Source organism: Guillardia theta (genome assembly GCF_000315625.1).
Source record: "Guillardia theta CCMP2712 unplaced genomic scaffold GUITHscaffold_27, whole genome shotgun sequence".
Classification (NCBI taxonomy): Eukaryota; class Cryptophyceae; order Pyrenomonadales; family Geminigeraceae; genus Guillardia; species Guillardia theta.
The window spans coordinates 380,303-408,140 of NW_005434647.1; the positions used below are offsets into that span (position 1 = coordinate 380,303).

General features: G+C 56.2%; 13 protein-coding genes across 13 annotated transcripts in view; 6 read left to right on the forward strand and 7 right to left on the reverse strand.

Annotated features, from left to right (window-relative positions):
- Positions 1-1,879, reverse strand: part of GUITHDRAFT_107036 (hypothetical protein) — a gene marked incomplete at both ends in the record, with an annotated part of 2,288 nt that extends 409 nt beyond the window's left edge. Inside the window, 10 exons of the mRNA XM_005834046.1 lie at positions 288-404; positions 458-543; positions 715-779; positions 824-945; positions 1,065-1,269; positions 1,315-1,356; positions 1,406-1,494; positions 1,551-1,623; positions 1,666-1,725; positions 1,769-1,879. Coding sequence (XP_005834103.1) covers positions 288-404; positions 458-543; positions 715-779; positions 824-945; positions 1,065-1,269; positions 1,315-1,356; positions 1,406-1,494; positions 1,551-1,623; positions 1,666-1,725; positions 1,769-1,879 — 970 coding nt within the window. The remainder of the gene's footprint in view (positions 1-287; positions 405-457; positions 544-714; positions 780-823; positions 946-1,064; positions 1,270-1,314; positions 1,357-1,405; positions 1,495-1,550; positions 1,624-1,665; positions 1,726-1,768) is intronic.
- A 970-nt stretch (positions 1,880-2,849) lies between these two features.
- On the reverse strand, positions 2,850-6,437 carry GUITHDRAFT_137731 (hypothetical protein; the record flags this gene model as incomplete). Its single annotated transcript, XM_005834047.1, has 1 exon — positions 2,850-6,437. One exon carries the CDS (start codon positions 6,435-6,437, stop codon positions 2,850-2,852), a length of 3,588 nt encoding a protein of 1,195 aa, XP_005834104.1.
- Positions 6,438-7,261: 824 nt separating this feature from the next.
- Positions 7,262-8,375, forward strand: GUITHDRAFT_137732 (hypothetical protein; the record flags this gene model as incomplete). Its single annotated transcript, XM_005834048.1, has 7 exons — positions 7,262-7,420; positions 7,507-7,671; positions 7,728-7,811; positions 7,859-7,966; positions 8,023-8,050; positions 8,098-8,264; positions 8,313-8,375. The coding sequence occupies 7 exons, from the start codon at positions 7,262-7,264 to the stop codon at positions 8,373-8,375; spliced, it is 774 nt and encodes a 257-aa protein (XP_005834105.1).
- A 410-nt stretch (positions 8,376-8,785) lies between these two features.
- Positions 8,786-12,767, reverse strand: GUITHDRAFT_152166 (hypothetical protein). Its single transcript, XM_005834049.1, has 26 exons — positions 12,746-12,767; positions 12,437-12,540; positions 12,189-12,389; positions 12,023-12,137; positions 11,848-11,924; positions 11,671-11,793; positions 11,538-11,622; positions 11,444-11,490; positions 11,303-11,397; positions 11,187-11,250; positions 11,053-11,136; positions 10,933-11,004; positions 10,827-10,881; positions 10,657-10,779; positions 10,494-10,603; positions 10,375-10,431; positions 10,176-10,299; positions 9,992-10,129; positions 9,889-9,932; positions 9,757-9,838; positions 9,538-9,708; positions 9,437-9,483; positions 9,311-9,385; positions 9,168-9,216; positions 9,018-9,119; positions 8,786-8,850 (listed from the first exon to the last, which is right to left on the reverse strand). The coding sequence occupies exons 2-26, from the start codon at positions 12,514-12,516 to the stop codon at positions 8,839-8,841; spliced, it is 2,232 nt and encodes a 743-aa protein (XP_005834106.1). The 5' UTR covers positions 12,517-12,540; positions 12,746-12,767; the 3' UTR covers positions 8,786-8,838.
- Positions 12,768-14,704: 1,937 nt separating this feature from the next.
- On the forward strand, positions 14,705-14,944 carry GUITHDRAFT_40310 (hypothetical protein; the record flags this gene model as incomplete). The annotated part of the gene is made up of 1 exon (XM_005834050.1): positions 14,705-14,944. A coding segment is annotated over one exon (240 nt), but the record flags the coding sequence as incomplete, so codon positions are not given.
- A 420-nt stretch (positions 14,945-15,364) lies between these two features.
- On the forward strand, positions 15,365-15,646 carry GUITHDRAFT_50474 (hypothetical protein; the record flags this gene model as incomplete). Its single annotated transcript, XM_005834051.1, has 1 exon — positions 15,365-15,646. A coding segment is annotated over one exon (282 nt), but the record flags the coding sequence as incomplete, so codon positions are not given.
- Positions 15,647-16,009: 363 nt separating this feature from the next.
- Positions 16,010-16,210, forward strand: GUITHDRAFT_48551 (hypothetical protein; the record flags this gene model as incomplete). The annotated part of the gene is made up of 1 exon (XM_005834052.1): positions 16,010-16,210. A coding segment is annotated over one exon (201 nt), but the record flags the coding sequence as incomplete, so codon positions are not given.
- Positions 16,211-19,502: 3,292 nt separating this feature from the next.
- GUITHDRAFT_107041 (hypothetical protein) lies at positions 19,503-20,778 on the reverse strand (the record flags this gene model as incomplete). The annotated part of the gene is made up of 6 exons (XM_005834053.1): positions 19,503-19,657; positions 19,717-19,861; positions 20,036-20,152; positions 20,197-20,313; positions 20,408-20,554; positions 20,608-20,778. The coding sequence occupies 6 exons, from the start codon at positions 20,776-20,778 to the stop codon at positions 19,503-19,505; spliced, it is 852 nt and encodes a 283-aa protein (XP_005834110.1).
- Positions 20,779-21,710: 932 nt separating this feature from the next.
- Positions 21,711-22,476, reverse strand: GUITHDRAFT_152167 (hypothetical protein). The gene is made up of 4 exons (XM_005834054.1): positions 22,234-22,476; positions 22,116-22,184; positions 22,010-22,065; positions 21,711-21,958 (listed from the first exon to the last, which is right to left on the reverse strand). Exons 1-4 carry the CDS (start codon positions 22,359-22,361, stop codon positions 21,879-21,881), a joined length of 333 nt encoding a protein of 110 aa, XP_005834111.1. The 5' UTR covers positions 22,362-22,476; the 3' UTR covers positions 21,711-21,878.
- Positions 22,477-22,707: 231 nt separating this feature from the next.
- GUITHDRAFT_107043 (hypothetical protein) lies at positions 22,708-23,306 on the forward strand (the record flags this gene model as incomplete). The annotated part of the gene is made up of 4 exons (XM_005834055.1): positions 22,708-22,888; positions 22,934-23,045; positions 23,094-23,148; positions 23,250-23,306. 4 exons carry the CDS (start codon positions 22,708-22,710, stop codon positions 23,304-23,306), a joined length of 405 nt encoding a protein of 134 aa, XP_005834112.1.
- An 82-nt stretch (positions 23,307-23,388) lies between these two features.
- Positions 23,389-24,765, reverse strand: GUITHDRAFT_107044 (hypothetical protein; the record flags this gene model as incomplete). Its single annotated transcript, XM_005834056.1, has 9 exons — positions 23,389-23,475; positions 23,522-23,573; positions 23,627-23,702; positions 23,778-23,904; positions 23,948-24,165; positions 24,215-24,313; positions 24,370-24,549; positions 24,596-24,680; positions 24,745-24,765. The coding sequence occupies 9 exons, from the start codon at positions 24,763-24,765 to the stop codon at positions 23,389-23,391; spliced, it is 945 nt and encodes a 314-aa protein (XP_005834113.1).
- Positions 24,766-25,458: 693 nt separating this feature from the next.
- Positions 25,459-26,509, reverse strand: GUITHDRAFT_107045 (bola-like protein; the record flags this gene model as incomplete). The annotated part of the gene is made up of 5 exons (XM_005834057.1): positions 25,459-25,489; positions 25,537-25,614; positions 25,662-25,728; positions 26,080-26,113; positions 26,465-26,509. The coding sequence occupies 5 exons, from the start codon at positions 26,507-26,509 to the stop codon at positions 25,459-25,461; spliced, it is 255 nt and encodes an 84-aa protein (XP_005834114.1).
- A 76-nt stretch (positions 26,510-26,585) lies between these two features.
- GUITHDRAFT_107046 (hypothetical protein) overlaps positions 26,586-27,838 on the forward strand; it is a gene marked incomplete at both ends in the record, with an annotated part of 1,920 nt that continues 667 nt past the window's right edge. The window contains 9 exons of the mRNA XM_005834058.1: positions 26,586-26,603; positions 26,717-26,797; positions 26,857-26,923; positions 26,980-27,254; positions 27,301-27,369; positions 27,418-27,466; positions 27,575-27,622; positions 27,669-27,726; positions 27,779-27,824. Of these exons, the coding sequence (XP_005834115.1) occupies positions 26,586-26,603; positions 26,717-26,797; positions 26,857-26,923; positions 26,980-27,254; positions 27,301-27,369; positions 27,418-27,466; positions 27,575-27,622; positions 27,669-27,726; positions 27,779-27,824 (711 nt within the window). The remainder of the gene's footprint in view (positions 26,604-26,716; positions 26,798-26,856; positions 26,924-26,979; positions 27,255-27,300; positions 27,370-27,417; positions 27,467-27,574; positions 27,623-27,668; positions 27,727-27,778; positions 27,825-27,838) is intronic.

Below are 27,838 nucleotides of genomic sequence, written 5' to 3' on the forward strand. Positions count from 1 at the left end.
GACCTTCATTGGACTTGAACTTAGCATTCTTCGGTATTACGTGTGCTAGGGGGGGGGGGAAGGAAGGAGAGATGAAGATCGGATGGAGAAGGAGAGGGGAGGTAGCGGTGGACTCCGACGAGCGGTGATGAGAAAGTTGAGAGAGGAGCAAGGGTAGAAGAGGAAGAGGATGGAGACGGGGACGAGGACGAGGACGAGGACGAGGACGGGGACGGGGACGAGGACGAGGACGGGGACAAGGACGATGATGTAGAGGAAGAGGACGAAGGTAGAAGTCTGTTTCTCACCTGCTTTTGTTGCACTTCGGAAGACGAGGAGGTAGAGGCCGCGGTCAACCGGCTGCGTGTTGATACCCGATGCTCGCAGCGACTTCATCAGCTCCTCTATCGCAAACTCGTCGAGATCTGAATGGCAGCAGCGTCACAGGACACACGCAGGCCAGCAGGAGCTCAAGCACGTCGAGGGAAGTTGTAGGCCTCGAGGAGGTTGGTGGTCGAGTGCTCCGAGTAGATCCCAGCAGTCCGATGGACTTGGTCGTGAGAGCTGAAGGAGGGAAGAGGAAGAAGGGGGGTGGATAGGGTGGAGGAGCAGGATCAGGAGCAGGAGCAGGATCAGGAGCAGGAGCAGGAACAGGAGCAGGAGCAGGAGCAGGAGCAGGAGCAGGAGCAGGAGCAGGAGGAGTCAGATCGTGAGGGGATCCCTATACAGCCTCACCTCTCCTCCTCCTGTTCTGCTGCATCCCAATCCACCTCTTCCTTGACCTTGTCGATCGACTTGAGCTGGAAGCTGAGACTGAGCAATAGCTACCGAAATGTAAAGCAACCTGAAAGTTGTCGACGCTGGTTTCCCAGTCCTCCTCCTCGTCCTCCTCGTCCTCTCCTCCCTCCTGCTCGCCTTTGTCGTCTAGCGCAATTGTCTGCACATATTCCTTCAGCTTGTCCAGATCTGCACGTCCCTCGTGAGTAAAGCACCGAAGATGGTGGGACATGGCAGCAACACAGTTAGAGCAGGCACAACCATGATCGATCACTGGCAAGGAAGAATACAGACAGGCAGCACATAACCTTGATCGATCCCGTCCAGCTTCATTTCCTTCAACTTGTACCACTCTGACTCGGGCGCGCCCATCGGGACAACCCAGAGTTCCAGGCAGTCCACGTCGATGCCTCCTTCACACGCGATCCCTGACCTTGATATCGACACGCGCTCATCCCGGGGAAAGTCTCCGTACACAAGGCTGAGATGAGGGTAGTAGACACTCGCCGGTTGCTGCAGCCGGTCAAGGAGGGGAGGGAGGGGAGGGGGAGGGCTGACCTGCTGTAGTATGCTGCAGTCACTGAGCGACTTGATCGCACCCTGCCGCTACCCGTCACCTCCTCGAGGACAAGGCGAGTGTTCAGCTCACCTCGCGCATCTTCAGGAGGGAGGAGAAGCCGGTGGATGTCGGGAGCACCTCAGCAAGGATACACTGATGCCTGGTCTCCCCGACAGTCGCTGGGAGCAAAGCAAGCTTCAGCGAGCATGCCATGGCCCCCCCGGACCTCAACCACCTGGCCCGAGATCCAATCGAAAGCTTGACTTCACTGACATGCTGCTCCTTGCCATCCAGTCCGACGCCTCCGTCTACCAGCCCATCACCTCCACCCTCACGCAACGATAGCTCACCTCCACCTCCGCCCCCGATCGCTCCGACGTTGCAGCGGCCAGCGTGATGTGCGGGTCGAACTGCTCCCATGCTCAGCCGAGCAAGCTCCTCTCAGCTCATCACCTTTGGCGTTCCATGCGCCTCTGCTAGTCCGTGGATGACGCTTGTCAGGCGTGCCGAGTCCTTGGACCCCGGACGCAACCACAGGCAGTACAGGAAGGTGTTTGCGGCCATAATCCTTCCTGGCATTTCAAGTAGGTTACACGTGAGGATTGATCATCTGGAAAGCTACGAATGATACGTGCCAGCAGCTGCCTTGTCCCAGTATTCGCTCCTCTCCCTTACATCTCTTGCTTTCCTGTCTTCACTTGCGCTTACCTCCTTGCGTCCCTTCCCTTCGCTTGCGCCTCTGAGCCCCCCCTCCCCTTCTCTTCACGCGCTTCGATCCTCATGCACTGAACCCTCTTAAGCTCTCCTGCCTCTCCTCCTGTCAAACCTGTGCCCTCCCTCCCTCCCTCCCTCCCCTGCTGTTCCCTCACCCTCCCTTCCTTACGGGCTCAGTCACTTCCATCCCTCCTTTCGTTGGCTTTCTTTCATGATTCTCCTCTTCCTCTATCTAGCATTCCTCCTCCTCCTCCACCACCACCACCACCACCACCACCACCACCACCACCACCTCCTCCTCCTCCTCCTCCTCCTCCTCCTCCTCCTCCTCCTCCTCCTCCTCCTCATCATCATCATCATCATCATCATCATCATCATCATCATCATCATCATCATCATCATTCGCATCATAATCCTCCTCCCTCCTCCCTCCAGCTGTCGACCCTGACGCATCCCGAGCCAGGCGGAGTAGCGGCATGGGGGCAGCAACTTCTATTTAGAGCCTTGACGCTATTTGTCAAAAATGAGTCCCCACCGGTCTGAGGCTGGCCCTGGCCCCGGCGAAGACCGGTCAGGACCGGGCGCCGGCCGGGCCGGGCCGGGATGGCCCCGAGTGCGGCCTGCGGGACCGTCGGACAGTCTGTCATACAGGCTGGGACGGTGGGCGTCAGCGCTCAGTGACAGTACCAGTACGGTAACTTGTAATGCGCGGCAGCGTCATGTTGTTACTTTCAAATTTGTTGTCTGGGATCACTTGAAACTTCATTGCGTCACATTCATCATGTCTATCTACAGCAGGTCAACTTCATCTACAATCAGATCAAACAGCTTGAGCGCTCGCCCTCTTGAACAGAATCTTGTCGTGAGCAGAGGAAGCCCTCGCTCGCCTCCATCGCTCCGTTGCGGACTCGACCGACGAGAAGCTCTGGTTCAGCGCCGACGTGCCTCCTGCTTGCCGCAGCACATTGCGGTTCTTGACCAGGTAGGAGCGGTTGTAGTCGAGGTCCATGTTGGATCGTACTTCCTCGCGCGACTGAACCTCCACAACATGCTTCCCACACGTCGTCTCGACGAGGACCTGCACGTTGCTCGTTAGGATCGACAGCGCTATGGCCGAGGAGGTTCGGAACTCCAGGAACAGCCGCCAGGACCCGAGATGCTCGCAGAAGTGCCCGGTAGCCGCGACGGCAATGAGGTCCCCGAACCAGGACTGAGACAAGGCAGAGGTCTGGAAGGAGCTGTAAAGCGAAGCTCCTCCTCCGTACAAGTCGTCCTTCAGCTCATCCCCAGCTGACAAGAACGAGTTGCAAAGAACACGCGAGAAAGGAGAGGAGTCCAGCTGATCGTTGACAAGCCTCGCGCCTTCTCGTCCAGGCGCGAACGCGCTGACCACAAACGAGAACTCCAAACTCGACCAGATGGCCAGGCTGGTCTGCACATCATAGTGGCCGCTGACCGCCTGCTTGGGGAAGGGGCAGAGGAGCTTCGTGAACGGAACCCGGTAGGGCTCACACTCGATCACCTCTTGAGCACCCCGAGGGTCTTGACTGGTCGGGATGCTGCAGTGGACAGTGACGGAAGCGTCTTGCAGCGAGATGACGTGGTACCCGACGTTCCAGGAGCAGCATTCCCTTTCCCTCACCTTCTTGAAGACCCTCACGTTGGCTGCGTGCGGCTGCATCTCAGTCAGCCCGTTGCCATGGAGCAGGTCGAGCTTGAGGGTCGCCAGTTCCAGCGAGGAGCGGTTGCAGACCGAGACGGAGAACCAGACCTGCCTCGAGTCCTCGTCTGTGGTGTGCGATACCTGCACGTGCACTATGTCGCTGGGGGCTGACACGGTCGTCGAGCCGCACCCTCCGTGCTCCTTGCCCAGCATGTTTGGCAGCATGTTGGAGTGCTTCCTCTGCGAGCTATCAGGCGGCGACGCCGCTGACATGTTCTGTCCCCAGATGTTCCAGATCTTGTCCTGTATGGTCTCCGACAGGTCCGCCTCCCCTTGGGCCGGCCCTCTGACCACCTCGCTCGGCCGGACCCCGATGGACTTGAGGAAGGAGCCGGAGGAAGCGTCAGGAGCAATCATGATCGCTCGGTTCTTCTGCCTGTGCACCCTGTTCTTGTAGACGGTTGTCACATGGCCGTCCTCTGAGGGCGGAGGGCTGGCAGTCAGCGGCCAAACCCCGTACGGCATCGAGTACATCCCATCCTCCCTCCCCTCGTCACCCTCACCCTTGCCGCCCTGCATCAGGCGGAGGTGCGACCTTGCAAAATGAATCCTCTGGATCATCGACGGGTCCCTGACCTTCAGGTGATCTCTGTTGGCGGACAGCATCTCCGCAAAGCTCTGGTCCACTGCCGCCGCTTCCTGGGGCCAATGGAAGGCGCATCGGAGCAGGCAGAGGGACAGGAGCTCTGTGTCTTCCCACCCTAGAACTTCTCCTTTCGATTCGGCAAGCGTCTTCGCCTCAAAAGAGCGAGGACGGAGGTTTCCTGACTTGCCCTCGTTAATGAGCAGCTCCTGCCTGCCCCTCTGGGCAGACGTTCCCAAGAACTGCAGGCGGATCATCCTGATCAAGTCCCTTCCCGACTCCAACACCTCTTTGTGCAAGTCCGCCTTCTCTTTCTCAGTCTCGTTGCCTTTCAGCGCTGTCTCAACGTTGCACAGGGGATACAAGAATTCGCTGAGCACACACAAGACCCTCGATCTGATAGTATGGAACGAGATGATAGGAAACGCAGACATAACGCTCTTCAGGATCTGCTTCAGCCGCATTGTACTCGGTACGCTGTCCATGTCCTGTCCTGACGCTGCCTGATCGGCCCTGTAGTTTCGTTGATGGGAAGAAATCGCCCTGGCGCAGCACCGAGACAGCAGCTGCATATACAATTTCGCTGCTTCGGCGGATCCAGAGCCGCTCCACCGCAAGCAGATGTGAAACATCTCGAGAAATTCGATGGCTCGGGCCTCGATGAACTGTGAATCCTTCATTCCCTGCGGGCAGGGCAAAAGGCACGCTTGCGCATAACACGCAACGAAATCTTCCTTGAGGACGTTGGGTTGATCGGGGTCATGTTGAAGAAGATCCATCACTGCAGCGCTATGCAACACGGGCGAACTGGAATGAGATCTTCTCCCCTTCTCCCCCGTTGGCCCAATCCATGCCATAGTCCACAGAAGGATCAGGAGATACTCCACCCTCGACGACCTGGATTTCACTTCATTGATCTCGCGCAGGACGTTGGGGCAAACCCTCACGATAGCATCGGACGGGAGCAGCCTCACTGCAACCAGCAACAACTTCATCGCCCTCTCGCTCCCCAGCGATGATTCCCTTCGCTGAAGAATCATCAAGCATCCCTCCACCACCGACTTGATCCACTCGAACTTGGTGGCGCCGTTGAACCGCGAGAGCTCCAAGATCGCCCGGCAGCTCTCCAAGGCAAGGGCAGAGTCGAGCGAGCAGGCGGAAGGGAGGAAGAAGTGGTCCAGGAAGAACTCGATCCGCTCGCTGGACTTGTGATGGTACTCCTCATTGTGCTTCGTCTCGCCAAGGTCGCACAGCACCGTTGAGCTGATCACAGTGACCAAAAACCTGACGCAGCGATGCCTGTATGCTTGCGGGAGGCTGTGGAACCTCTCTGAGATCTCAAGGATCTCACGCTGCAGGACTGACAGTATCTGCGAAGCCAGGAGATCTGGACCACCCACCCTTGGCGCCCTCCTGCTCGACTCTGGGACCCCCCATGGGCTCACAGTGAGGGTCGCTGGAGTCTGTCCATGGAAGACGTACTCGAACGAGTCTGGGATCACCTTCCCTACCGTCAGCCCTTGCCTGGTGATCGCCTCAGCACAGACCCTCTCCAGACTCTCTGCGGTCGCGCAGAACACCAGGTCCGAGTCATCCTGAAGCGAGCTCGACATCATCTTTCCCAGCTCGATCATCGTCTCTAGAGCCTGGGGGCTCCAATCCAACATCATCACATGCACAATCACGTCGATCGACACCTTCCTCACGTCCTGTATGCTGCTTTGAACCGTGTCCCTTAGCAATGGGACAACTTCAGCCAGTCTCTTTAGGGTTACCTCGGCAGGTATGACTGTGATACACTCCAGAGCACAGAGACAGAGCTCAACGTCGTCGTTCTGTGCATCTCTGGTGATCATATCAAAGACCATGTCCCACTCTTCTCCCACGTAGACGCCACAGCCAAGAATGAACGAGTAGGCTAGTCGTCGAACCAAGGTGTTTGAAGAGGAGGATCGGATGCAATGCTCGAGAACGGCGGGGAGGAGGAGAGGAGCAGTGGAGGAAAGGGGAGAGGAGTGTGTTGAGCTCTCTCGTATGATGTACATGAGCATCTCCCCCTGTCTGTGCGGCTCCCGCGCCCCTGCGATCGCCGCCGCCAACATGGCGAGCGGGTCGAAAAATCCTGGGTAAGGAAGATGGGTGATTGTGTCTCCTAAAAAGAGGGGGTGGGGGGTACAGGAAACGTCGTAGGGGTGTGGTAGAAAGGGGTTTGAATGAGAACTCTGAGGTACTGGGGGGACCAGAGGGGTAGTAGGATGGCAAAGTACCCATGCGTATTAGAGGTTTATGCGTATCACGGTAGGGTACACGGAGGATTGGGCTGCTTCAATACCTGTGGGGTACTTGAACTAGGGGGTACACCGTTTCCAATTGGGTGCTATTGGTTCAAGGGGGTGGGGGTATTCAACACAGTCTGCCTCAGGACAGACGAAAGGGCAACCTCGACATGGCATGAGGGAGGAGGAAGAGGAGGAAGAGGAGGAAGAGGAGGAAGAGGAGGAAGAGGAGGAAGAGGAGGAAGAGGAGGAAGAGGAACGAGAGCAATGTAGGGGAAGTAGAGAAAGTAGAGGATAAGGTGTGCGACGAGTTGATGGCAAGGTCACAGGGAAGGAGGACATTGCTGAGTTGAGTCAGGGTGAGGACGAAGGTGATGATGGTTCAATGGAGAACGAAACATGGGCAACTAGTCTATACAGGGTGCAGTAAACGTATCTTAACCATGAGCAGAGGAGAGAGGCAAGGTGCACGAGGAAGTGTTGGGGTCATGACACTATTCGCTTGCAATGGAAAAGTGTAACTTGTGGGAGGGTTGACCTTGACCTTGTCGTTTCCTCTCTTGATTTTTTTCTGCTCTACTCTAGAATTTTCTCATTTTCCTGTTGCAGAGTGATTGGCTGCAGCCTCGGGGTTTTTCCCGCTGTGGACTATGGCCGAATCATATCAAGACCGCGAGGGAGGAGCGAAAGGGGAGGAGCCATGGTGGAGTGATCCGAGAAATGGCCACTCGATCATCGACGACCTGTATAGATGGATGCCGAACCTCACATTGCGCATTGATAGATTCCCTCCCCATTGTCTGACGATTGTAAGTTGTTTGCTGATCAAACAGTGGGGAAGGGAGGGAGGGAGGGAGGGAGGAGAAAGGTCAAGGCTGACGCGGTACTGTTGCAGAGCGGCGCTGTCTCTCTGGCTGTGGGTGTGATATTCCTCCTCGGGGCCTTCATGAACGTGGTGGAGCCGCACTATGATAAGATCGCCCACTCTGTGCAGACTAGATGCGAGGTCATGTCTGTGACCCACGAGAACCTTGTGGAGGACAAACTCTTCCACTACATTGTGAGGGACCAGAGCTCCGAGGCTGCCTGTCTGTGCTGACCTGCCTGTGGTTCCAGTTGAAATTTCCCTTGCCCGGCATTCCCGGCTTGCAAGACGGAGAGGCGTTCTGCTATGGCTCACAGAAGTGCAGCGTGTATGAGGTGATGGAAACCTCCCTTGTCTCGCCAGCATGGTGAAGTTGTACCAGGTCGGCTCTGTTCACGTCTGCTACTTCAACACAGAAGATCACACTGTGAGGTTCTATACAGCCCTCTCAGGTCACTCCACCATCCGTGTCCTGTCCTACGTGATCTTGGTAAGTCTCGTCTCTCGGCGTTGCCTATTTCTCGCTTCCCTGACCGTGTCTTGCAGACGATTCCTTTCCTCATCGGCGCCTTCTGTGCGTCTATCCCAAGACTGCAAGCTGCTCCTGACTCGCTGCCGCAGGCTGCTTGGTCCCCGCAAGCTTGCACTGGAACAGCCAGCTGAGAGAGCTTAAGGATAGCATGGAGCAGAACAACCCGTTCAAGGGCATTTCGAATCCATTCGCCTCCAAGAAGGACGAGGACGAGTACTACAGCAGCAACGATGCTGAGGGCTACTACCAGCGACAGGTGCTTACTGCCATCTAGTGTGGGATAGTCTGACGGCCCATGGGGCAGGATGAAATGTACCAGTACAGCGACGTCAACAGAAACAACAAGGTCTGTTTGCGATCTTGGTAAGGATTGTGGTGGTGGGGGGTTGACAGGTATGGCAGGATAACGGTCAGAAAAGAAGAAACCCTGATCAGGTGAGACTCGTTTCCCTCCTCATCGCCCTCCCTGGCTCCTACCGTTTCCTCTCCTCCCCTACCCTCCACTTCTTGTCTCACAGTGCTCGCAGTCTGGCTCTAGCTTCACGTCGGGAGTTTCATGGTTGAGAATGCAGGTGGGAGTTTAGGGGAAATCTCAATGGGGAGGTCGGAGACGGAAAGCTCTCAACGAATGTATGCATATGTTAGTACAAGAGAGGACTAGCCGTCGTCGGTGTCTGTGTGGTTGGAAAGTCGCACTGTGACATCTCTACGAGTGGATATCCCTTGTTCACAGACGGAGGAGTCCGACGCGCTTCTCATGCTCACAATCGAGGGTTTGCTCCTCATCATGCTTTTATTGAAAACTGCTGCTACATGATGCTTTCTCGCGATCACGCCAAGTACTGCCGAACATAAAATTAGGATAGGCTGAGGAGGGAGTGGGGACAACAGGAAGGGGATGGGGGGGGGGGGGGGGGGGGATGGTGATGATGATGATCGGAAGGAGACGATAATGATAGTGAGGAAGAGGAGGAGGAGTAGAAAGAGGAGTAATAACATATTTGATCACCTCGTACTTCTTGATGTCTCCTCTTTGGCGCTGCAAGAAGTCGCGCTCTATCAGGCCTTCTATTCTCTTCTTTATGATTACAGGGTTGGGGTTGAAGCGAGACTGCGCAAGAGGTCAGTGCCAGCAAAACGGCCACACACGGAGAACAACCTGCAGCTGTTTTGTGACTTCGGCGACTAATAAGTTGTGTTCCATCACTCTGTCATCACTGTCAGATATTCTTCTGCTGCTCCTGCTCTTCCTCTTCCTCTTCCAACTCCTCCTTCTCCCCCTCCCCCTCCTCGTCATATCACCTTCTAGCTTTCATCACGCGTACGATCGCCGCGTCAATCTGCGGGTTTCTATCTTCATTCATCTTGTTTCTCGATCTGCAGACAAGGTTCAGTTTTCTTCTGCAAGACGCAGGTCGCGTCACTTACGCTTGAACCTCCTCGTTGCTCTCCTTGGAAGCTGCGATCGTGCTGACCTGCAGGGGAAGAGTTGAGCGAAGGGGGGGGGAGGGGGAGGGAGGATACACCACCTTGAATTTGATCAGCCGATTAGTGAACTTCGAGTTGTAGAAGAAAACATCATCCTCTGAGACATTCTTCGACTTGGGCTCCTTGACCAGCAGCTTGTGATGTGCGCATGCCAGCGATTGGAGGGTCCTCTGAAGGTCAGCCTTGGGGATGTTGGTTCCAGCCTCGATCTCCTGTTGGAGGTGGGGTGAGGAGAACAGCAGCCGGCAGAAGCGAAGCACCTTGAAACTGAGCTGGTTCGAACCTTCGGGCGAGAAGAGGAGGAGAACGACCATGTGGAAAGTCGGGACGTTGATCTGATACCTGCGATGACGTCAACGCACGACTGCCTCACTCGTCTCATGATCTCTTACGTCTTGTCGTACTTGGCCTTCAGGTCGGCGTTGCCCATGTTAGTCTGGCAGGGGCGCGTCAAGCACAACCGACAGCATGCGGGAAGCAACAGCAGCGAGTCACCTGCCACGTCAGCTGCCTCCCGTTGTGCTGGGCGAGGTAGAAGCGCTGGAACACCATGCAGGCATGATCGATCTCGGGCGGTAGCCGACATTGCTGCGCCGGTTGCGTCGGCCAGAAGCCGGTCGTGAGCACTTTGACCTGCCAGGAGCTGAGCTGGGGGAAGAGACTTGGTGGACGACTGGACCTGAAGGTCTAGAGACAACGAGTTCCCATCCCCCTGCGAAAGGTGCCTGCTGAAGGACTGATGCAGGTCTGCGGACGTGTGCATGTCTTTGAACATCCCCTCGAGCTTGGCAGTGAACTGGTACCTGCGATTCGGGAGGGATCAACGTGGTACATTCATGAAAGCTGAAAGGAAGAAACGAGAGTTCACTGCAACTTACCCGCACTCTGTTTTGAGCATTTGGATGACTTTCCTTTCCAAGTCCTCAGATTGACTCCTGTGAATAGTGTCAAACAAAGATGCATTGATGGGTTCATGAAACTTTGAAACACGCCTCACCTGTCTCCCAGAAGCCGCTTTGCCAGGTGTTGTTTGAAGTATTTCTCAAACATGTCTTTCTCCTGCAGAAAGCGGAACAGCTGCAAAGTCCTTTCCAGTACGCCCTCCGTCTTCATACCATATAATTCAGTGACTGCACAGATGCACATGCACATCGCCGCACCTGCTCCTCGCTGATGTTCGAAGGGCCACTGGACTTTGTCTTGGTGCCTCTTAAATGCGTATCCATAGCCAAAGAGATGTACTCCGGTGATCGAGAATTCAAATTGATGAAGACTTCAAACGCCTATACTTGCAGATCAGCCCATACCGAGATCGCAAGCTCCGAATCACCTTATGGAGCTTGTTGATCAAGGATTTCTCTTTCCGAAACGCTTCTCTGACCATCCTAGTATCGTGCATTCACTCCCTTTCATCTGTACACATGCAATTCCCTGACCTATCATAATTTTCCTTGAGCTCTAGAAGTTGATGCACGAATTGCAGAGGATCTGCTTGATTCTCGAGAGACCTGTTGGAGCACTCAGGGAGCTCAATACCAATGTAACAAGAGTCATACATGACAATTTCACGCCCTTTCTGTCCCACGTGATCGGCAACCTTTCCTTCAATGATATCTGTGCCGCCCTGCACACGAGAGAATCTGTATAGAGGGGATTAGCACACCGGCAGTTGTCAATAGCGAGACCCTACAGATCAAACATGCTCTTCAGTTCCTGAATCCTGAAGTCCTCCAGCAGGCGGATCAGCCCGGAACCTAGATGGGTTCAAACTCAGCATGTGACAAGACCTCGGTTGACGTTTGAAACCTTCTTTCTCCACAAGACTCATCATGTGCCTTCCTATCAGCTCATTTTCCACCGTTTGTTTAATACCAGAGTCTCCGGCGTTGTAATCTATCGACCTGCCAAGTACATCTCACTCGAGCCACAAGCAAGGCCTAGACGTACAGGCAGGAAGAAACTCTCTCTGATTCTTCTAATAGTTTGGCTTCGACCTGGATATCATATCAAAACTCATCAAGCATCCAGACTTTGACTCTACATAGCGAAGATATTCTGGTGTTGAGCTTCCTGTGATTAGACTCTCGGATTGCACCATGTAGTATTGCTGCGAGCTCTCAATGAAACTGTACAGATTTCAGAATATCATCAATTTGCGCAAGACAGATACTCACGGTTTTTCAAGGTCTTCATGAAAGACAGATTTCCCCATTTCCTGGAGCATCTGTGAAATGCTTCGCAGAATATCCCGTTCAATCTTTTCGCCATCACGCTCCCTTCTTATCAGCTCAAGGGTCCTGATCCACATGTCTTCAACATGACAATATCGATCATTCATAACACGATCTCACAGCCTGCGAAGCCTGTCCTTCACGCCAGCAGCTCGAACACAGTGTTGGCAGAAGATGCCCAGTCCCATGTCATAAACCTGCGAGGAGAGGAGAGTCAGCGGAGCCCATGAGCTGATCGACGGGTCGACGAACACAAGGTATGCAGCGCAGAAATCAAGAGGAGCTGAGAGGCTACCGGCTTCTTTTGGTTCTGTTTGACGTACGTGCGATCCATGTACATCAGGATGTCCTGTACCATCTGCAGGCTCCTCTTGTACTCGGTCCATATCTTCTTGAGCGAGCTCAGGAACCTGCGACGGCTCTCAGACAGAGACAGCTACTTGTAGACAGGGCTGAATCACGTTTCATCTGTATTCTTCTCCACCCTCTCGCACAACTCCATCGATCGCCGCTTCAACGTAGCATCCACGTTGTTGTACAGCATGTCTCCGTGTTTATGCAGAACCATGTTGTAACCCGTCCTGTACAGCTCTTCAAAGCTAAGTTCTCCTGCATTCTCATTGAAAATTTGGATGATGGCTCCTTCTAACTTTTCCCAGGAACTGTTGCAGGAATGAGGGGCTGAGGTGAGAAAAACATTCAACTTCACCGCTTCGGCATGTCTGCATCCTTGGGAGGCTGTGTTTTGAAGGCATGTATCACAAAGGCGCTCTTTTTCTGCTGAGACATGTTTCCTCTTCAACCCTTTCCTTGCTGATATCACAAAATGTCAGCTGCCCTTTGCACATCAGTCGCTATGAGCAGTTCTACGGTCAACTATGATCCAGCTCGCAAACTGTCGCCTCTCCCCGCCCCCTGTTCTACGTGGACCAGCTGCCTTTATCAGATCATATTCTCTCTTCTCTCTCCCTCATCTTCTGCTCGCCGCCGCCTCCGCCTCCACCGTTCCCGCTCTTACCTGCGCAGCTACTGCATGGTCATCGTTCTCCACCCCCTAAACCCAACCTGTCTCATCGGTAATGTTGACCTACCCCTCAAATCTTCCTCACCCCACCCCCCAGCTAGAGCATTCTCAATACAAGTGCACTGGTATGATGTACGGGTACTCTTGAATGGAGGGTGATTCCCATTACCCCTACCCCCAACTGAGCCTTGCCACTACCCCTACCCCATCATCTGGATTACCGCTCAAGTTACTTTCCAAGGAGGTTGTGACCACAGAAGTTGGTAGACCAGACCATTCCGGCCCGCCGGGCCCGGGCCGCGGCCCGCCGTGAGTCGACCGTGGTCCGATCCGATCATCAGTGACTGATGGAACGTATGCCAGCCGTGCCAGTCAGATAGCGCCGAGTTAACAAAAACTCTCCTGTAAACCAAGACGACTTACGTGGCAAGGCGGACGATGTAGCGTGTGGGACGAAGAAGGGGGCTTTCCAAGCCGTCTTGCTAAGGTCCTCTCATGTCTGGATGCTTGGGTTTCACATCCTAGCATACAGTCTATCTCTCATGTGCTCCTCAATTCTGGTTTTGTGTGCATTAAACTCGGTCTTGAGCAAAAACTGTCTTGTTACAACTAAGGTCGATGTGACCGTCTGCGTGACTTTGGACTAGTACAAGTCTAACAAACTTGTATTCCGTCAGTGACTCCGACCCGGGACTTGGAGTCCGGCGGACTCCCGAGCCGGAACTCTGCCAAGTGGTCGCCCGGCGATCGGACAGACCGTAAAACGCCGGGCGGCCGGCGGTGACTCGGACCCGCCGGGTAGTACCGTCCGGTCCCATGATCCGATCAGCCGCACGGTCCGGCCCGGTGCCTCGGACCCGACCGACGGCGGTACGGTAGGGGCCGTGCCACTTTCGGGTGCCACTGACCGTCACGGCGTAACGGTAGTCACTGAGTACCGGGGGACCCGCGGCCGCCCCGCGGCGCCCGGCCGGTTCCGATCTCAACGGTTGCCCGGCGTACGGCCCCCGGCCGGGCTGCTGCAGGACCATCGGAAGGGCCTGGCCGGGCACAGTTCGCCGGAGTTCACTCACTACTGTCACTGCGGCCCGGACCAGCCTGACGGTCCACTCGGATCGTCGACGGTTCCGGTCACTCAGGACCGTAGTACCGCGCGGCGCGGCGCGGCCGGTGATCGGACAGTCCGGGCGCCGCCGGGCCGCCCGGCGGCCCGGCGGCGCCACCACTCAGTGGCCCGGCGCCAAGACCGCTAGCGTCACGGTGACTCGTTCAGAGTTGGGCATGGATCCTCAAGCCATGCCGTGACGGTCATGGAGGGAAGAGGAAGGGGGGAGGGAAGGGGGAGGGAGAAAGATGGCGAGGGATCGAGGGTTCGAGGGAAAAGCATGAGGAGGGAGAGTGAGGAGAGGAATAGGAGAGAGGGAGAAGGGGAGTAAGGTAGGGAGGGGAGTAAGAGCACAAGGAAGGTTAAATCTAGGTGAGGGAGAGATGGGAGACCAGGCATGGAGGAAGGGAGAGGACAAGAGCGATAGGATGTAAGAGGCGAGATCAGGACAACCACCCAGATGTCTTGTTGTCAGTCTCATGGGCAGCATGGTGGAGTCGTTTTCTTTGTTTCATGTCACCCGTGCTCCTGAACATGTTGGTACCCCTTCCTCCTTCGTTTGCTCCGGTTTGCCTGTTCCATTTATGTCATTGAACTGGGTTTCCTTGTTGATTTTCACGGATTCGACCAGGTTGCCAAAATTCCGAGCCGAGAATCGTAGCGAACATCGTTCATCTCCAGCAGCAAGGGAGCAGAAACTAGCAATGGAGCCAGCGGGAGTTGCTCCCTCCTTCTCTCCTCAAGACCTCAAGGAATGGATTGACTCCAGCAGGAAGAATGATATACAGACGTTGAGGAGGCTGTTTGCCAAGGACTCCTCCCTGCTGAATGCCAAGCAGGGGGGGTTGGGGAATACTGCCCTCCACTGGGCAGCAGCGCGCGACTACTGCGACATCGTGGAGTTCCTGGTGAAGAGCAGCGCAAGTCTGAGCATCAAGAACAACAGCGGTTCCACTCCTCTGCATTCCGCAGCAGCCAACGGAAGCACCAGGGCGCTGAAGATTCTACTGCAGTCTGGGGTGGACCTCAGCGTACAGGACGAAGATGGTCTGACAGCGCTGGACATAGCCAGCAAGCGCATCTCGAACGCCGAGCAAGCTGCTGCAGAGGGGAAGCAGGATCGTGAAGAGAATCAATCGTTCTTGGAGACGATGAGGGAGGTAGAGGAGCTGCTTGAGCTCCAACAACTCATCAACCTCCTAAGGTCTGACGAGTCGGAGGAGGCATGGAATCTGCACAACTTGAACTCTGTGCTGTCGCTGGCAAACATTGATAGGGCTGGGCTGCTGGACAAAGAGGATCTTTCGAGACGGGTGAAGCAGTATCTTAGCGACCTTGAGGAAGGGAAGGCCCCACTCCGCCAGGCTAAATCGTTCCTGCAATCCAGGTATGGCCGAACTGAGGACGGGCACGGTGGTCAAAGGAGCCAAGGAGCTGAGACCAGGGGCGGACAGGACTCAGCAGCAAGCTCAGGAGCGTCGTCCGACAATGACAAGGTAGCGAAGCTGAAACAGAAGGGAAATGAAGCCTTCGGCAATAAGGACATGCCGGGTGCGATCCGCTATTACACGATGGCAATCCGTCTGGACGAACACAACCATGTCATGTACAGCAATCGTTCAGCAGCGTATGCGGCTCTTGGCGACTGGTTCCGAGCCCTTGAAGATGCTGAGTTCGCCATTGAGCTGAGGCCCGATTGGGCTAGAGGATACTCCCGGAAGGGAGCAGCATTGGCCGGTCGTGGGATCTTTGATAAGGCAGTGGAGGCGTATAAGAAGGGACTTGAGTTGGAGCCAAACAACCAGCAGATGCAAGAGGCGCTTCGCGATGCAGAATTCAAGTGGGCGACTGGTGCCAAAGGCAAACCAGCCATGGACGTCAGGGGAAAAGGATCCCAACGGAAGCAAGATAACGATGATGACGACAACGATGATAATGCTGAATCCTGTGAGTCGTCAGCTCAACAGGATGCGAAAGAAGTGAAGAAGCCTAAGAAGGAGCCGGAAGGCAATCGTCACTCGGTGACCAAAGACATGGGAAAGCAATGGCTCAAGGCCGCCAAGGAGGGAAACCTCAAAACACTCAAGTCTCTCTTGGAGGAGAGACCAGAGATCCTACGGTATCAGGGAGCTGGCACGAGACAAGCCTCTGTCGGGCATTCCGCTCTGCACTGGTGCGCAGCCAAGGGCCATTCCGAGTGCTTGGAGTTCCTGCTGGAGTCCAAGGCTGATCCAGATGTGCAGAACAACGGGGGATCCACTCCCCTCCATGCAGCTGCGCAGAACGGCCAAGAGTCGTGCGTGCAAGTGCTCCTGAGGTACAAGGCAGACCCGGGGATAAGAGACAAGGGGGGAGCGAATGCGGAGCAGTCAGCAGCGAGGATAGGACACAGTCTCTCGCCGAGCATCTTGTCCCTGCTGCAGGGAGACGAGAGGGCGGCGCAGAAAAGTCCGGAGACTCAGCAGGACCATCCTGACAGCGAAGAGGCTGAGGAAGAGAAGGATGCCTCGACGCTCAAGGAGAAAGGAAACGCCATGTTTGCCGAGAAGAAGTTCGCCGAGGCCGTCAAGTACTACTCGAAGGCGTTGAAGCTCGATGCCAGCAACAAGATCCTTTTCAGTAACAGGTCGGCCGCCTACCTGGGTCTCGGCCGGTGCAAGGCAAGTTGGCGTCCCCTCGGTCATATGTTGCCATCTTGACGCCAAGGACAGGAGGCGATCCGAGACGCCCAGCAGTGTATCGACCTGGACCCTGACTGGGCCAAGGGTTACTCAAGGAAGGTGCGTGCTGGAAGCCGAGGAGGCTGCGCTGGAGCTGACGAGCCCTCAGGGAGCCGCTTGTCTACAGTGCGGGGACACATACGATGCCGTTGTCTGCTATCGCACGGGGCTCGAGAAAGACCCGAGCAACGGGGCCATGCAGGCAAGACGTCCTTGTCCTGGGCGCCATGAGCCGCCGCTGAAGTGAAGTGAACGCAGGACGCACTGAAGAACGCGGAGGTCCGACTGCGTGAACTGACGGCTCAGTGGTGCCGAGGAGGCAGGGTTGTGCTCTCCTCCTCCCCTGATCGCTCTTGCCAGGGACGAGCTGCCGTGCTCCGACGACGAAGACGGCGAGAGGAGCCGGGGAGAGGATGGTGGAGCTCGTGCAGGCGATCTCGACGAGTGGTGGGCGGAGAGGCGCGGAGGGGGGAGCAAGTCCAACTTCGAAGCTCCTCGTGAGATCGATTTTGCCGACCAATCAGTTCCGAGACAGGTCGAAGTTCAAAGTCCCTTCCTCTCGACCTCTCCACCCTCCTCCTCTCTGGGACCCCTCGCTCACGATTCCTTTGCAGGTGGGAAAAGAGTTCATGGACGCTGCCAAGAACGGGCACCAGGTCATCCCCTCCTCCTACCCCCTCCCCCGTCAACGCGTCAGCTGAGATACCTGCTGGCAGCCGACCCTCGAGCGAATGCTCCTCGAGAGACCAGACCTGCTCTGGTATCGAGGGCAGGTCAGTCAGAAGGAGGAGATGAATCGGTGCTCCGGGTGACCACAGCGGCAGGGAACGTCATACGGGTTCGTCGGGCACAGTGCTCTCCATTTCACCGCTGCCAAGGGTGGGAGAAGAGGAGGGGAGGGAGAGAGCAAGAGAGAGAGGCCAGGATGGCAGAGAGCGGCAGAGAGAGGAGGAAGAGGAAGAGATGGAGGGACAGGCGGGAGGGAGGGACAGGCGGGAGAGAGTGAGGGAGAGGATGGGAGGGAAAGGACGGGAGCGTCACACTGCCGGCCAGGTCACATGGACTGCATGCGCCTCCTCATGCTCGCCGGCGCGGATGTGAACGCGCAGAACAGAGGAGGGACGTCAGTGAGTTGGGGAGAGGTGGCGGTGCGTGGCAGTCGCTCAAGCTCTCGGGCAGGTCCTCCACTCCGCCGCCATGAACGACAACGTGCAGGCCGTAGAGCTGCTGCTGAGCAGCGGAGCGAACCCCAACACCCCCGATCAGGTTTTGCTGGACTCAAGCTGGGAGGAGCCTGGAGGAGCTAGGTGACCGTCGTGCAGGATGGGGAGAAGGCTGAGGACAGCGCGAGGAGGAGGAGCAAGACTTCAGCTGCGAACGCGATCGCCAAGTTCTCGAGGTCCTCGGTTACCGATCTGATCTCGGTCTGCATGCCCAAGGACAAGAACGCGAGGGAGAGGTCCGTTCCTCCTCCCGCCCCCCTGCTGCTCGCCTGAGCCATAGGACGCGGCAGGATGAGGGCATTTCTGGTCAAGCTTGACCAGGCCAAGGCAAAGTTTGCCGAGAGCCACGAGGGCAAGCAGGAGAGCGGGTCCTCTGCTGCTGATGTCAAGGCTGAACCCCTGAGTCGGGAGGAGGGCAGGGACAAGGAGTCGGTCGATGGCGGGGAAGGTTCACCCCCGATGCTGCTGACGTACAGCTCGTGAAAATTTCTCCAGGGAGTTCGAATGGGAGACATGAAGGGCCCGGATTCGCTGAGGAGAAGAAGGAGAACAAGGAGAAAAAGGAGAAAAAGGTACTTCCCTCCCTTGCCTCCGTCCCCTTTCCCTCCCTTCCCCTCCCATCTCTCTCCTCCCCCCCCCCTTACTGAAACTTGTGATGTCAGCGGGTGGCGAAACAAGAGGATTTGAGCTCAGACTCCGACGACGGCAGCTCCAGCGAGGTTCAGCTGCTCCCCAGCTGCAGGGGACGCTGAAAGTCCCTTGTCAGGCGATGAAAAAGAAAGTTGAGGCGGTCAAGATGAAAGGTGATGCGGCGTTCAAGCGCAAAGACTACACAGCAGCGGTACGTCACGTCAACTGGAGTCCTCCTGGCTGTCTGACGTCCTTCCCTGGTCAAGGTTGCGAGCTACTCCATCGCGGTCCGGCTGGACCCTAACAACCACATCCTCCTCTCCAACCGCTCGGCCGCCTACGCTGGCCTTGAGGACTACGAGCATGCTCTTGTTCGTGCTCAGCGAGCTTTCCTGCCGTATTTGATTGAGCTGCTGGTCCAGGAGGATGCGAACAAGGTCGTCAAACTCGCTCCTGACTGGGCCAAGGGATACTCGAGGAAGGGAGCAGCGTTGCACGGACAGCGGCAGTGGGCGGAAGCCGTGAAGGCAAGAGAGAGAGGGAGAGGAGGGGAAAGGGAGGGGACGCAGAGGAAGGGATGGAGAAGAAAGAGGAGGACACAGGGATGGAAGAGGAGGGAGGAGGAGGAGGAGGAGCAAGATGGGGAGGAGCTGAATCCCTGGCAGGTCTACAAGCAAGGTTTGAAGCTTGACCCCGACAATGCCTTGCTCAAGGTGGGAGAGGTTCTTGGGGCAGAGGGGGGACGTGACTCGCCTTGACAGGACGGTGTCAACACAGCCATCGCGTCCATCCGGGAGGCTACAGGAGAAGAACCAACGTGGCTGTACTAGGATGACACGAGAGTAGCAGATACGAATAACCACTCACAGTAGCTGGAGAGCTCACGAGGAGGAGGAGGAGGAGGAGGAGGAGGAGGGCGAGCGCCAGGAGGCCCGGAGAGGTGGCCCGGAAGAACGGGGGAAGGAGATACCAACTTCCAGGGAAGTAGCAGGATCTCCAAAGGAGGATGCGGAGAAGGGATGAGTTGGGGAAACGAGGAGGATGAGAGGAGAAGAGGAGGAGGCTGTGGACCCTTAGAGGGTGGAGGGGATGGTCGCCAGGGTAGCCCGGAGGCTCTTAAGGGCAGCCAGCTCGTTGGTGAGGGTTTCAGCCTCTGCCTCGAGCATCTCGAAGGAGCGATTGGACTCTTCTTGCTTCTCCCTTAGCTTCGCGCTCAGCTCCTCCATCTCTGCGCACCCCCCCTCATCGTCAGTCCTCTGGCAACCCACAGCCTCCTCCCGTCCTCACCCTGAAGGAGCGACCTGTACACCTCCTTGGGGGGAGCGCTGGCCCCCAGCAACGTCTTGCGAGCCGTCGCGTGCTTCGTCAGCTCCTGCATGCGAAACTTGTAGTCCAGGGCCTTGTCCAACATATCTCCCTCCATCGGCGTGTTCTTGAAAGCTCGTCAGGCACGATCGGAGGAGAAGGAGGAGGATGAAGAGAAGAAAGATAGCAACTAGAAGAGAGAATGAGGTGGAGGGCATTGGGGATGAAGACAACAGGATGATAATAATGATGTTGGGGAGGAGGAGGAGCAGGGGGGTGAAAGGATGAGAATCGTTTTCACCCTGATGAGGCTTATGTGAAGGATTCGATCTTTCCTCGCCACCTCCAGCTCCACCCGCGTGAATGGCAGGCCCTTGACCATGTTTGCGATCTCTTCTACTGTCGATCCGGCCACGTCCTGCCTGCCTGTCACTGTGAAGGTTCAGCAGGGAGGGAGGAGACCTGGTTGTCGATGGAGAGGATGTAGTCGTCAAGGCAGAGCCTCTCCGAGAGCTGCGCGGGGCCTCCATGCAGGAGCTTGAGGACCTGAAGGCCCTTGCCGTCGAAAGGAGCGAGAATCTGCGGGGTATATGAGAAGCAAAGAAGAGGAAGGAGGAAGAGGATGGAGAAGGGGAAGGAGGAGGAGGAGGAGGAGAGGGGATTTGAGACGGACCAGGCCGAGCCCAGCGATCGAGTCAGGACATTGGCTGTACTGCGAGTGCTTCCTCATCAGGGTGACTCTCTCCGAGGGCCCGTCCCCACCCTTCACTATCGTCAGCTCCACAAGGGTCCCTTCCTCCCCGAGTATGCGCTTGGTTGCCTTGGCAGGAGAGCCGTCAGCCCGCTGGCACAGCATGGCGGCGCAGAGGGCACCTGCTCCACATGGCGGAACGCCTCGCCATTGACCGCCACTATGTGGTCGTTGAGGGCAAGGCAACCGCTGAAATGGGAGGGGGAGCCCCAGCCTACGTTGGTAATGGACAGCCTGCCGACATCAACCTGCAGGAGAGCCGCCCCGATGCCCGCCTTGACGCCTTCCGGCATGACCTAGCGAGGACAAGATCACCTCTCCCTTCCCGCTCCTCCTCCCTGCACCGCTAGCCTCCTGCACCTCCTCTATCCCCTTACTGTATCTCTTCTGCTACTTGACACTATTGCAAGGTTCCCGTGACCTTCTCGTATTCTGACTTGTTGGGCCTTGTTAAAATTTCTATGCTCTCTTGACGCCTCATCTCTTCACTCCTCACCTGCGTGTGAACTACTTGCTTAGTTGTGAAGACACGATTTGTTCTTCATCTCAACACTTTCATCCCGCATATGTTTCACATGTTTTTTTTATCCTGCACTTGGAATCTCCTCCTCCTCCTCCTCCTCCTCCTCCTCCTCCTCCTTCTCCTCCTCCTCCTCCTCCTCCTCCTTGCTGGATCTTGTTTGCTATACCTACTTGCCCCCTCCCTCCATCCTTCCCTCCCTTCGCGACCTCTTGTCAAAGTCAAATTATTTACTCAACCGACGGTGAGGCCCTTTTCTAGAGAGTGGAAGAGAGGAACTATAGAAAGAGGAATGACGACGAGGAGGAGGAGGAGGAGGAGGAGAAGGAGGAAAGGAGGAGGAGAAGGAGGAGGAGGAGGAGGAGAAAGAATGAGTAGGAGCAGCGGCGGTGGCAGCAGGAGGTGGAGTGAGTGGAAGAACAACCATTTAGTCGTCATAGTTTCAGCTGCCCCAGCAGTGGGTGGTGGAGGAAGAGGAGGCCGAAGAGGAAGTGGAAGGAGAAGAATGGAGATGTGCTCAAGAGGCAGCGGACGGTTGCAGTTGTGAAATGTCTGCTCGAGAAGCAGCAGCACACCGTCAAGCATGTTCATGCGTAGAGGGCAGGAGCGATGGAGCTGAACTCTGAAGGATCGGAGAGAGAGAGAGAGATGCAAGACAGGAGGGATGGAGTCTTCCTCTTACATCAAGAGCGATGATTGTATCTCTTCAGCATGGCGACGTTTTACCTTTCATCAAGAGAAACAAACAAGCGTTCGAGGCCTGCTAGGATCGGCTCCAGGACGTTGGGACGGGGATGGACTGGACGTGGAGGAGACGAGCACTTGCCTGTTGCTGGACCTGATAAGGTGAGCAGCAGATGACGAACAAGCACTTCAGTCCTCGTCATCGCCTCCAGCATCTGCTGCCGCGTCCCCGGCAACTTCCAGCGCGTAGCATCCAGGCTTGAGATCCTCTAAAGAAACGAGCAGTCAGCAGGCTCGCACGCAGGGGAACAAGCGCATACGTTTGTCCAGCCATCGAGAGACCCAGCTGTGTTGAGGTTGGGTGATGGCGGATATTCTGCATGGATCGCTATCTCACCACACAAACAAGCGTAACAAGAGTATCACCCTGTGAAGTTCACGGTACAGTATTCGTCCGCATAGTTCTCACGGGTCCCACAGTTGGCACAGCCTTGCCTTGATCCCCCAAGTCAGGAGCCCAGGGAGAGAGGAAAGGACTAGCTACCTGTCAAACTGCCGAGCAGGCAGGACCAAATGACACTTGAGGCATGCTCTCAATTGGCGAACATCGTTGGGGACGGCCGCTTCCTCTGCTGCTTGCTTCAGCACACCCACGATGTCGGTATCTGCCATGGTCTGAGGACGAGGGAGAGGCCTGGATGGACGTGGACGACAAGCTCCGTGCCCTGTAGGAGACGGGAGAAGAGGAGCTGGAAGGGGAGTGGGAGGGAACGACGAGCGGGGTGGGAAGGCAGTGGAGGAGGCGGTGAAGCAAGATCTTGATTTAGGTGGGGTGGGTGTTGTCCATCACCGGGTATCATCCCAATAACAAAGGTGTCAATAGTATGGTAGGGTACTCTTTCCAATTTGCTAAGGGGTGGGGTCCACCCGCAAGCAGGCTCACTTCAAGAGGGAAAATGGGAGGAAGGGAAAGTTCGGCGGGCAGGGGGTCTTCAGGTTCGAGATCCTAGCGCATGGAATGGATACACCAACACAGCTCCTCCTGATCCTTCTCCTCCTTCACCTCGTACACTGCCTCGCGTTCCCCCTCGATCCCCTGCCATGGCTCCGTCCGGCGCACCTTCAGCAGTCACGATGTACTGCAAAGCGGCTATGGCCGCACACAACCCTCTCCACAAGCGCGGGAGGGAAGAATGAAGGTGTGAACATGCAGACGGTGCGCTAGGACATGACTTGCAGGGCAGGACCTGTCGGCAATCCTTGCAACCGGATCTGCCGGTACAACCCCAACTTCTTTGATGGACAAGTCTGCATCGGCTGCTTCCGAGATGCGTTCGAGATCAGATCATGGAAGACGTGAGCCGCAGGGACACGAGGTCAGAGGATGACTGAAAGATATGGCAGGCTATCTGCGTCAGAGAGAAGCTGGGTGCTGCAAGACGCGAAAGAGAGGGAGGAGGTGAATGCAGTATCTCTGCTTGCCTGCCTGCCTGCCTGCCTGCTGCTCTGCCCCTTCCCCCACACTCCTTGTCTCCTCTGCTGACAGTCTACATTATGCAGGAGTGGAAGTCTCTAGAGGCCAAGGAAGGATCGAAGGCTTCGGAGCAGCAGGCTTGAAGCACTCTCTCCTTCACCTCAACTCCGATCAACTCTCAATGTACAACCTAAGTTTTACACCCGACCGTCTGCCTCCCCCGGCCTATCTGCTCTCCGCGCGCATCCCCGTCCCGCCGCACCACGAGCATGGCACGACTCCCTTGCCCCCACACGTCTCGCAGCCCGTAGACTTGGTCCTCGTCAGAACTCTGGCAGCCGCGCATGCAGCTGCTCACCTTGCCTTCCACCGCATCCTCCGCTTTCGCTGACGAGGTCGTGGAGCACTTGCTGCAGCTTCAAGGCCGTCAGCTGCGAACCCTCCTCGATCGTCGTGTCCTCACCCGACGATCCCTTTCCCGTTGCAAAGCCTACACGCGTTCTCTCCCGTGATGTACCGGATCTCAACGTTCTCCAGACCTGAATCTTTCACCGGACATGAGGGAGGGGGAGAGGGAGGAGCCACTGCGGGTACTGACGCTCACTGTGTCCTACCTTTCTTCGAGGTCAGCTTCATGGAGTCCATGTACTCCCTCCACGCCTTGTCGATGGGCTCTTGGGACAGACCCGCGTCTGACTCACTCCCTCCTACGGGGGCTTCCGGCGACTTTTCAGTTCGCCCCTGCCAGTAGCATCAGGCACCTGGAGAGGACCATCTTCCTTACAATGGGCGGCAGCTCCTTTGAGGAAGAAGCAGTCCTTTCGATCCAATCTCCGTTGGGCCGCACTGTTGTGCCCTCCTCATCAGCATCCGCTCCGCCCCCCCCCCCCCCCCCCCCCCCCCCTCGCTCGTCCCTCCTTCCTTTCTTCTCCCTTCCTCTGCCCCCCGACAACGGCATGTCAAAGCGACCTTCGAAGGTCTTGAAACGAACTTTGTCCTTCCCTGTATCATAGTCAGCTCAGGGGTAGCGGCACGAGCCTCGTCCTCTCACCGAATCGGCTCTGGATGGAGCGCGAGAGGGCAACGCAAGAGGAGAGTCGATCGAACTCCTCGACATACTGCACTCCCGCTTGCACCTTTTCCGTACCTCCTTCACCCATCCCACCGTCAGGCACGCGGGTCAAACCCCCTTCCTGTCAAACTGACCGTTGGGGCTCTCGTAGAAACCGTCCGTCGTCGCCGAGAACTGCAGAACAAACCTGGACTCCCTGTCGATATCCCTGACGTTGTATTCCTGACCGAGAAGAGAGATCGACGTTGCCTCTTTCTGGCCCAGCAAGTTTCTCCCATCCGAGGCTGTCACCAGGTCCCATAGAAACGCCAGGACTGCACCACTGGTTGAGATCACTCTCCTTGCAACAACAGCTCTTACCAACGACTCCTCCCAAGCTCGCGAAGCCAGCAGGGGAGAACACGAACTGAAAGGCGTCGAAGAGGAGATCAGCAGCTGGTCCCGCCTGCCATCATGGAGGCCATCAGTGCATATCTCGACCTCGACCTTCCCGCCCACGTTCGACACACCTCCTCGGGTCTCGCCGACATGCGGATTCCTCCGTGACTTGGTCGATTCTGCTTCAGGAGCTGCCATCCATGGACATACCCCTTCCTCAGGCACAGGCCTGCTCCTGCTCCTGCTCCTGCTCCTGCTCCTGCTCCTGCTCCTGCTCCTGCTCCTGCTCTTCCTGCTCCGAGCGGTTGCACAAAGCAGGGCTCCAGGCTGGGACGGTCACAGTGGAACACCATGGCAGCCAAGAATTGATCCCAACGAGGGGTAGGGGTACCAGATTACTATATGCATTAGGGTACTGTTCAGTATTTAAATAGGGGGTAGTAAAGTATTTGAGGGGGGTAGTGGGGTGGATCACATAAAGCCCTATGCACCCCCACTGTAAAATTCAGTGCTTTCAGAACATCGACGGGAAGAAAACTGGAGAGAGAGTACAAGGAGGTTCGCTGCTATCATGATGAGGACGACGACGATAGAAAGGGATAGACAGAGGGGAGAGGGAGGAAGAAGGCGGTTCGTTGAGAGGTTGGAGATGTTAAACAAGAACGAGTTGAGCTGTTGGTGGCATGGGGTTAGTATGGAGAGCCAGGGCTGACTAGCTGATAGATGAAGAGCAGAGAAGACAATGAGAGACTAATACGTCAGCTCCTTGGAGTGTTCTCGATGCGAATGAGGGTGCTAAACTTTCCTTCCCAAAGTTCTTTGATTGTAATACTCGAATTCCTCTATCAGCCCTTTGCTTTCATCGCTTCGTACTGCCTGCACTAGGAGGTCAGTCGACCTGCAGACGCCCACGAGGAGGTTACTCTGGGGTCTTCGTCTTCATCGTCAACGCATGAATGGTCTTCATCTCTTCCTCGATCGCCTCATGCACGCTCCGTTGTCTGCCCAACTCCACGTTGAGCTGGTTGGAAACATCTGCTACCTTCACCTGTCTAGCAGCGACATCCCAACGAACTTCTCCGAGACGACCAGGAGGTCAAGCTTCGCCCCGCAACCTGCGGGAGCCTCAGTAACCTTTCTAGAGGAGGAGAGGAGCAGGCAGGGCAGCTGAAGAGACAAAGGGCCATGAGGGAGACGCATCAGGTTCAACATGAGCCTTCCCCTCCTTCAGGAGGAGGGCAGGAGATGATCGAAGAAAGAGATCGAAAGGAGGAGATGATCGAAGAAAGAGATCGAGAGTTAGGATCGAAGAGGAGGGTCGAATCATTGCTGCCCTTTGGACTCACAGAGCAAATAAGTTTAAGACATTGGCAAGTGGAGGGGAGGGAAATGTGGTATTGGGGCGCGCAAACAATGAAAATGTCCGGACAAGAAAGAAGATTTCATGGCAGCGTGTCTGCTGTTACCGTCCGAAAGATCCACGACTTCCACAACAGTCGCCTGAGTTTCCAACAACACCGTAAGAGGCTCTGATCAAACCTTGTTTCTATCCAGATAGCACTTCTTCTCTCTCGCTTCAAGTGTGCACACCTCCAACCCCTGCCCCTTTCCCGTCCTCCCTCCCTGCCCCCCCCCCCCCGCCTCTCCCAGCTGTTTTGATTTTTCCCTGTTGTCGTCATTGTAATCCCTCATATCTTATCCTTTCTTGTCACATTCTAGCCTGAGGCTGATAAACGAGCACCCGATCCGAGATCATTCTGACTTGTACAGTCCCTTGATCCTGTTCCCTCTGCTCTCCTCTCATCTTCTCTCCTCTTCTCTCATCTCCTCTCCTCTCCTCTCCTCTCTCACCTTCAGCTTGTCCCGCAGCTTCTGCTCAATCGCTTGTGCCGCCATTGTATTCCTCACCGTCCCGGCAAGCCCCTACCCACCCAATCCCTATCCACTAAATTCTTATTGAAAGGGGGGGGTAATGAGTATGACAGGGTGGGTCGACTGTCGGGGCAATGGCGACGGCGGAGGAGCGTCGGGCGATGGCGATCGAGAAGCTGTCGAAGGCGATCTAGGAGGAGCATGCACGGCTCACTGACTTGACCTTGTCAGATCCTCAAGAGAACCCCCGTCAAGGACGAGAGCGAAGAGGTTCAGGTGCTGGAGGACATACTGAAGGCGAGCAGCGTCGAGGTGCGGAGGGAGGGGACAGGGAGGAGTTGACCCTGGGGATGATGGTGCCCGTCGGACAGCAAGTGAGATCCATCGCAAGCAGACGGTTGGAAACAATCCGCTCAGGACAGGCAGCAGCTCCCTCCGGTGAAGCCTCCTCCTGCGCCTTCATGGTAAGACGAGGCGTGACCGCATCCTAGCAGGCGGCAAGGAGAAGAGGGAACACAGCGCAAGAGTCGAGGAGACCCTGCGAGCTCTGCATGCTAAGAAATTTCAGTCGGAAGCCACGACGGGGGAGTACTGGGAAAACGCCTTCTCTCATGGGTTAAAGGTGTACGAGGACTACAATGACACTGGGCCATCCTTTACAAGTACGTTGTCGGTTCGAGACTATGAAATGCTGAAAGAGACGCTCGACGACAACGGTTTTTTCGCCTCCCCGAGTCTGGACTGGGGAAAAGACATCTGCTTCAACGAGGTGAATCGGGGGGCATGGTCTCTTGACGAGTCATCAAGTTGGTCAGATGATCGAGGCGATGAAAGAGTTGAAGAGCAAGGGTTGGCCTGCTTGCTTCATCTTCGCATACCAGCAGGTCCCTCTGCTCTCAGCAAGAGTGTTGAGACTTTTGATCTGATCCCAGCCATGGCACCTGATCGACAAGTTGTTCGACTTCGCTGAACAGATTCTCGGTGTTGATCCCCCCCCCTCCCCCCCCTCTCTTTCCTTCTCCTTCTCTTCTTCCTCCTCCTCCTCCTCCTCCTCCTCCTCCTCCTTCTGTTGAGGCCTTCTTGCTATAGAGACCGACCAGATCGCGATCGAGCCCTCCGTGTTTGCCTGGCACCTGGGTGACCGACGATGAAGGGACCAAGAGATCAACTGAGTTCTTCCCAGATCCTCCGGTTGGAGAGCCCTGGAGGGCCGGCAACAACGGCTTCAACCTGCCGCACAGGTAGCGACTGACTGTCCCGTCCCCTTGAGACTCTAAGGGCTGACATGACAAGGGACTTCACCTATGACGAGACGTTCGATGAGGAAGGGAACCTCAAGGTCCGCTCCCCCCA

What these genes read in the sequence shown, in the direction of transcription:
- GUITHDRAFT_152166 (XM_005834049.1), bottom strand. Translation starts at nt 12,516, where the DNA reads ATGTCTCAGCAGAAAAAGAGCGCCTTTGTGATACATGCCTTCAAAACA. An exon ending in CTCAAGGAAAATTATGATAG is followed by an intron (nt 10,882 to 10,932) that starts GTCAGGGAATTG and finishes GCACGATACTAG; the next exon opens with GATGGTCAGAGAAGCGTTTC. An exon ending in CGCGTGATGAAAGCTAGAAG is followed by an intron (nt 9,217 to 9,310) that starts GTGATATGACGA and finishes CAGTGATGACAG; the next exon opens with AGTGATGGAACACAACTTAT.
- GUITHDRAFT_152167 (XM_005834054.1), bottom strand. Translation starts at nt 22,361, where the DNA reads ATGGCAGATACCGACATCGTGGGTGTGCTGAAGCAAGCAGCAGAGGAA. An exon ending in TGTACCGTGAACTTCACAGG is followed by an intron (nt 22,066 to 22,115) that starts GTGATACTCTTG and finishes CGATCCATGCAG; the next exon opens with AATATCCGCCATCACCCAAC. An exon ending in CTCTCGATGGCTGGACAAAC is followed by an intron (nt 21,959 to 22,009) that starts GTATGCGCTTGT and finishes TCGTTTCTTTAG; the next exon opens with AGGATCTCAAGCCTGGATGC.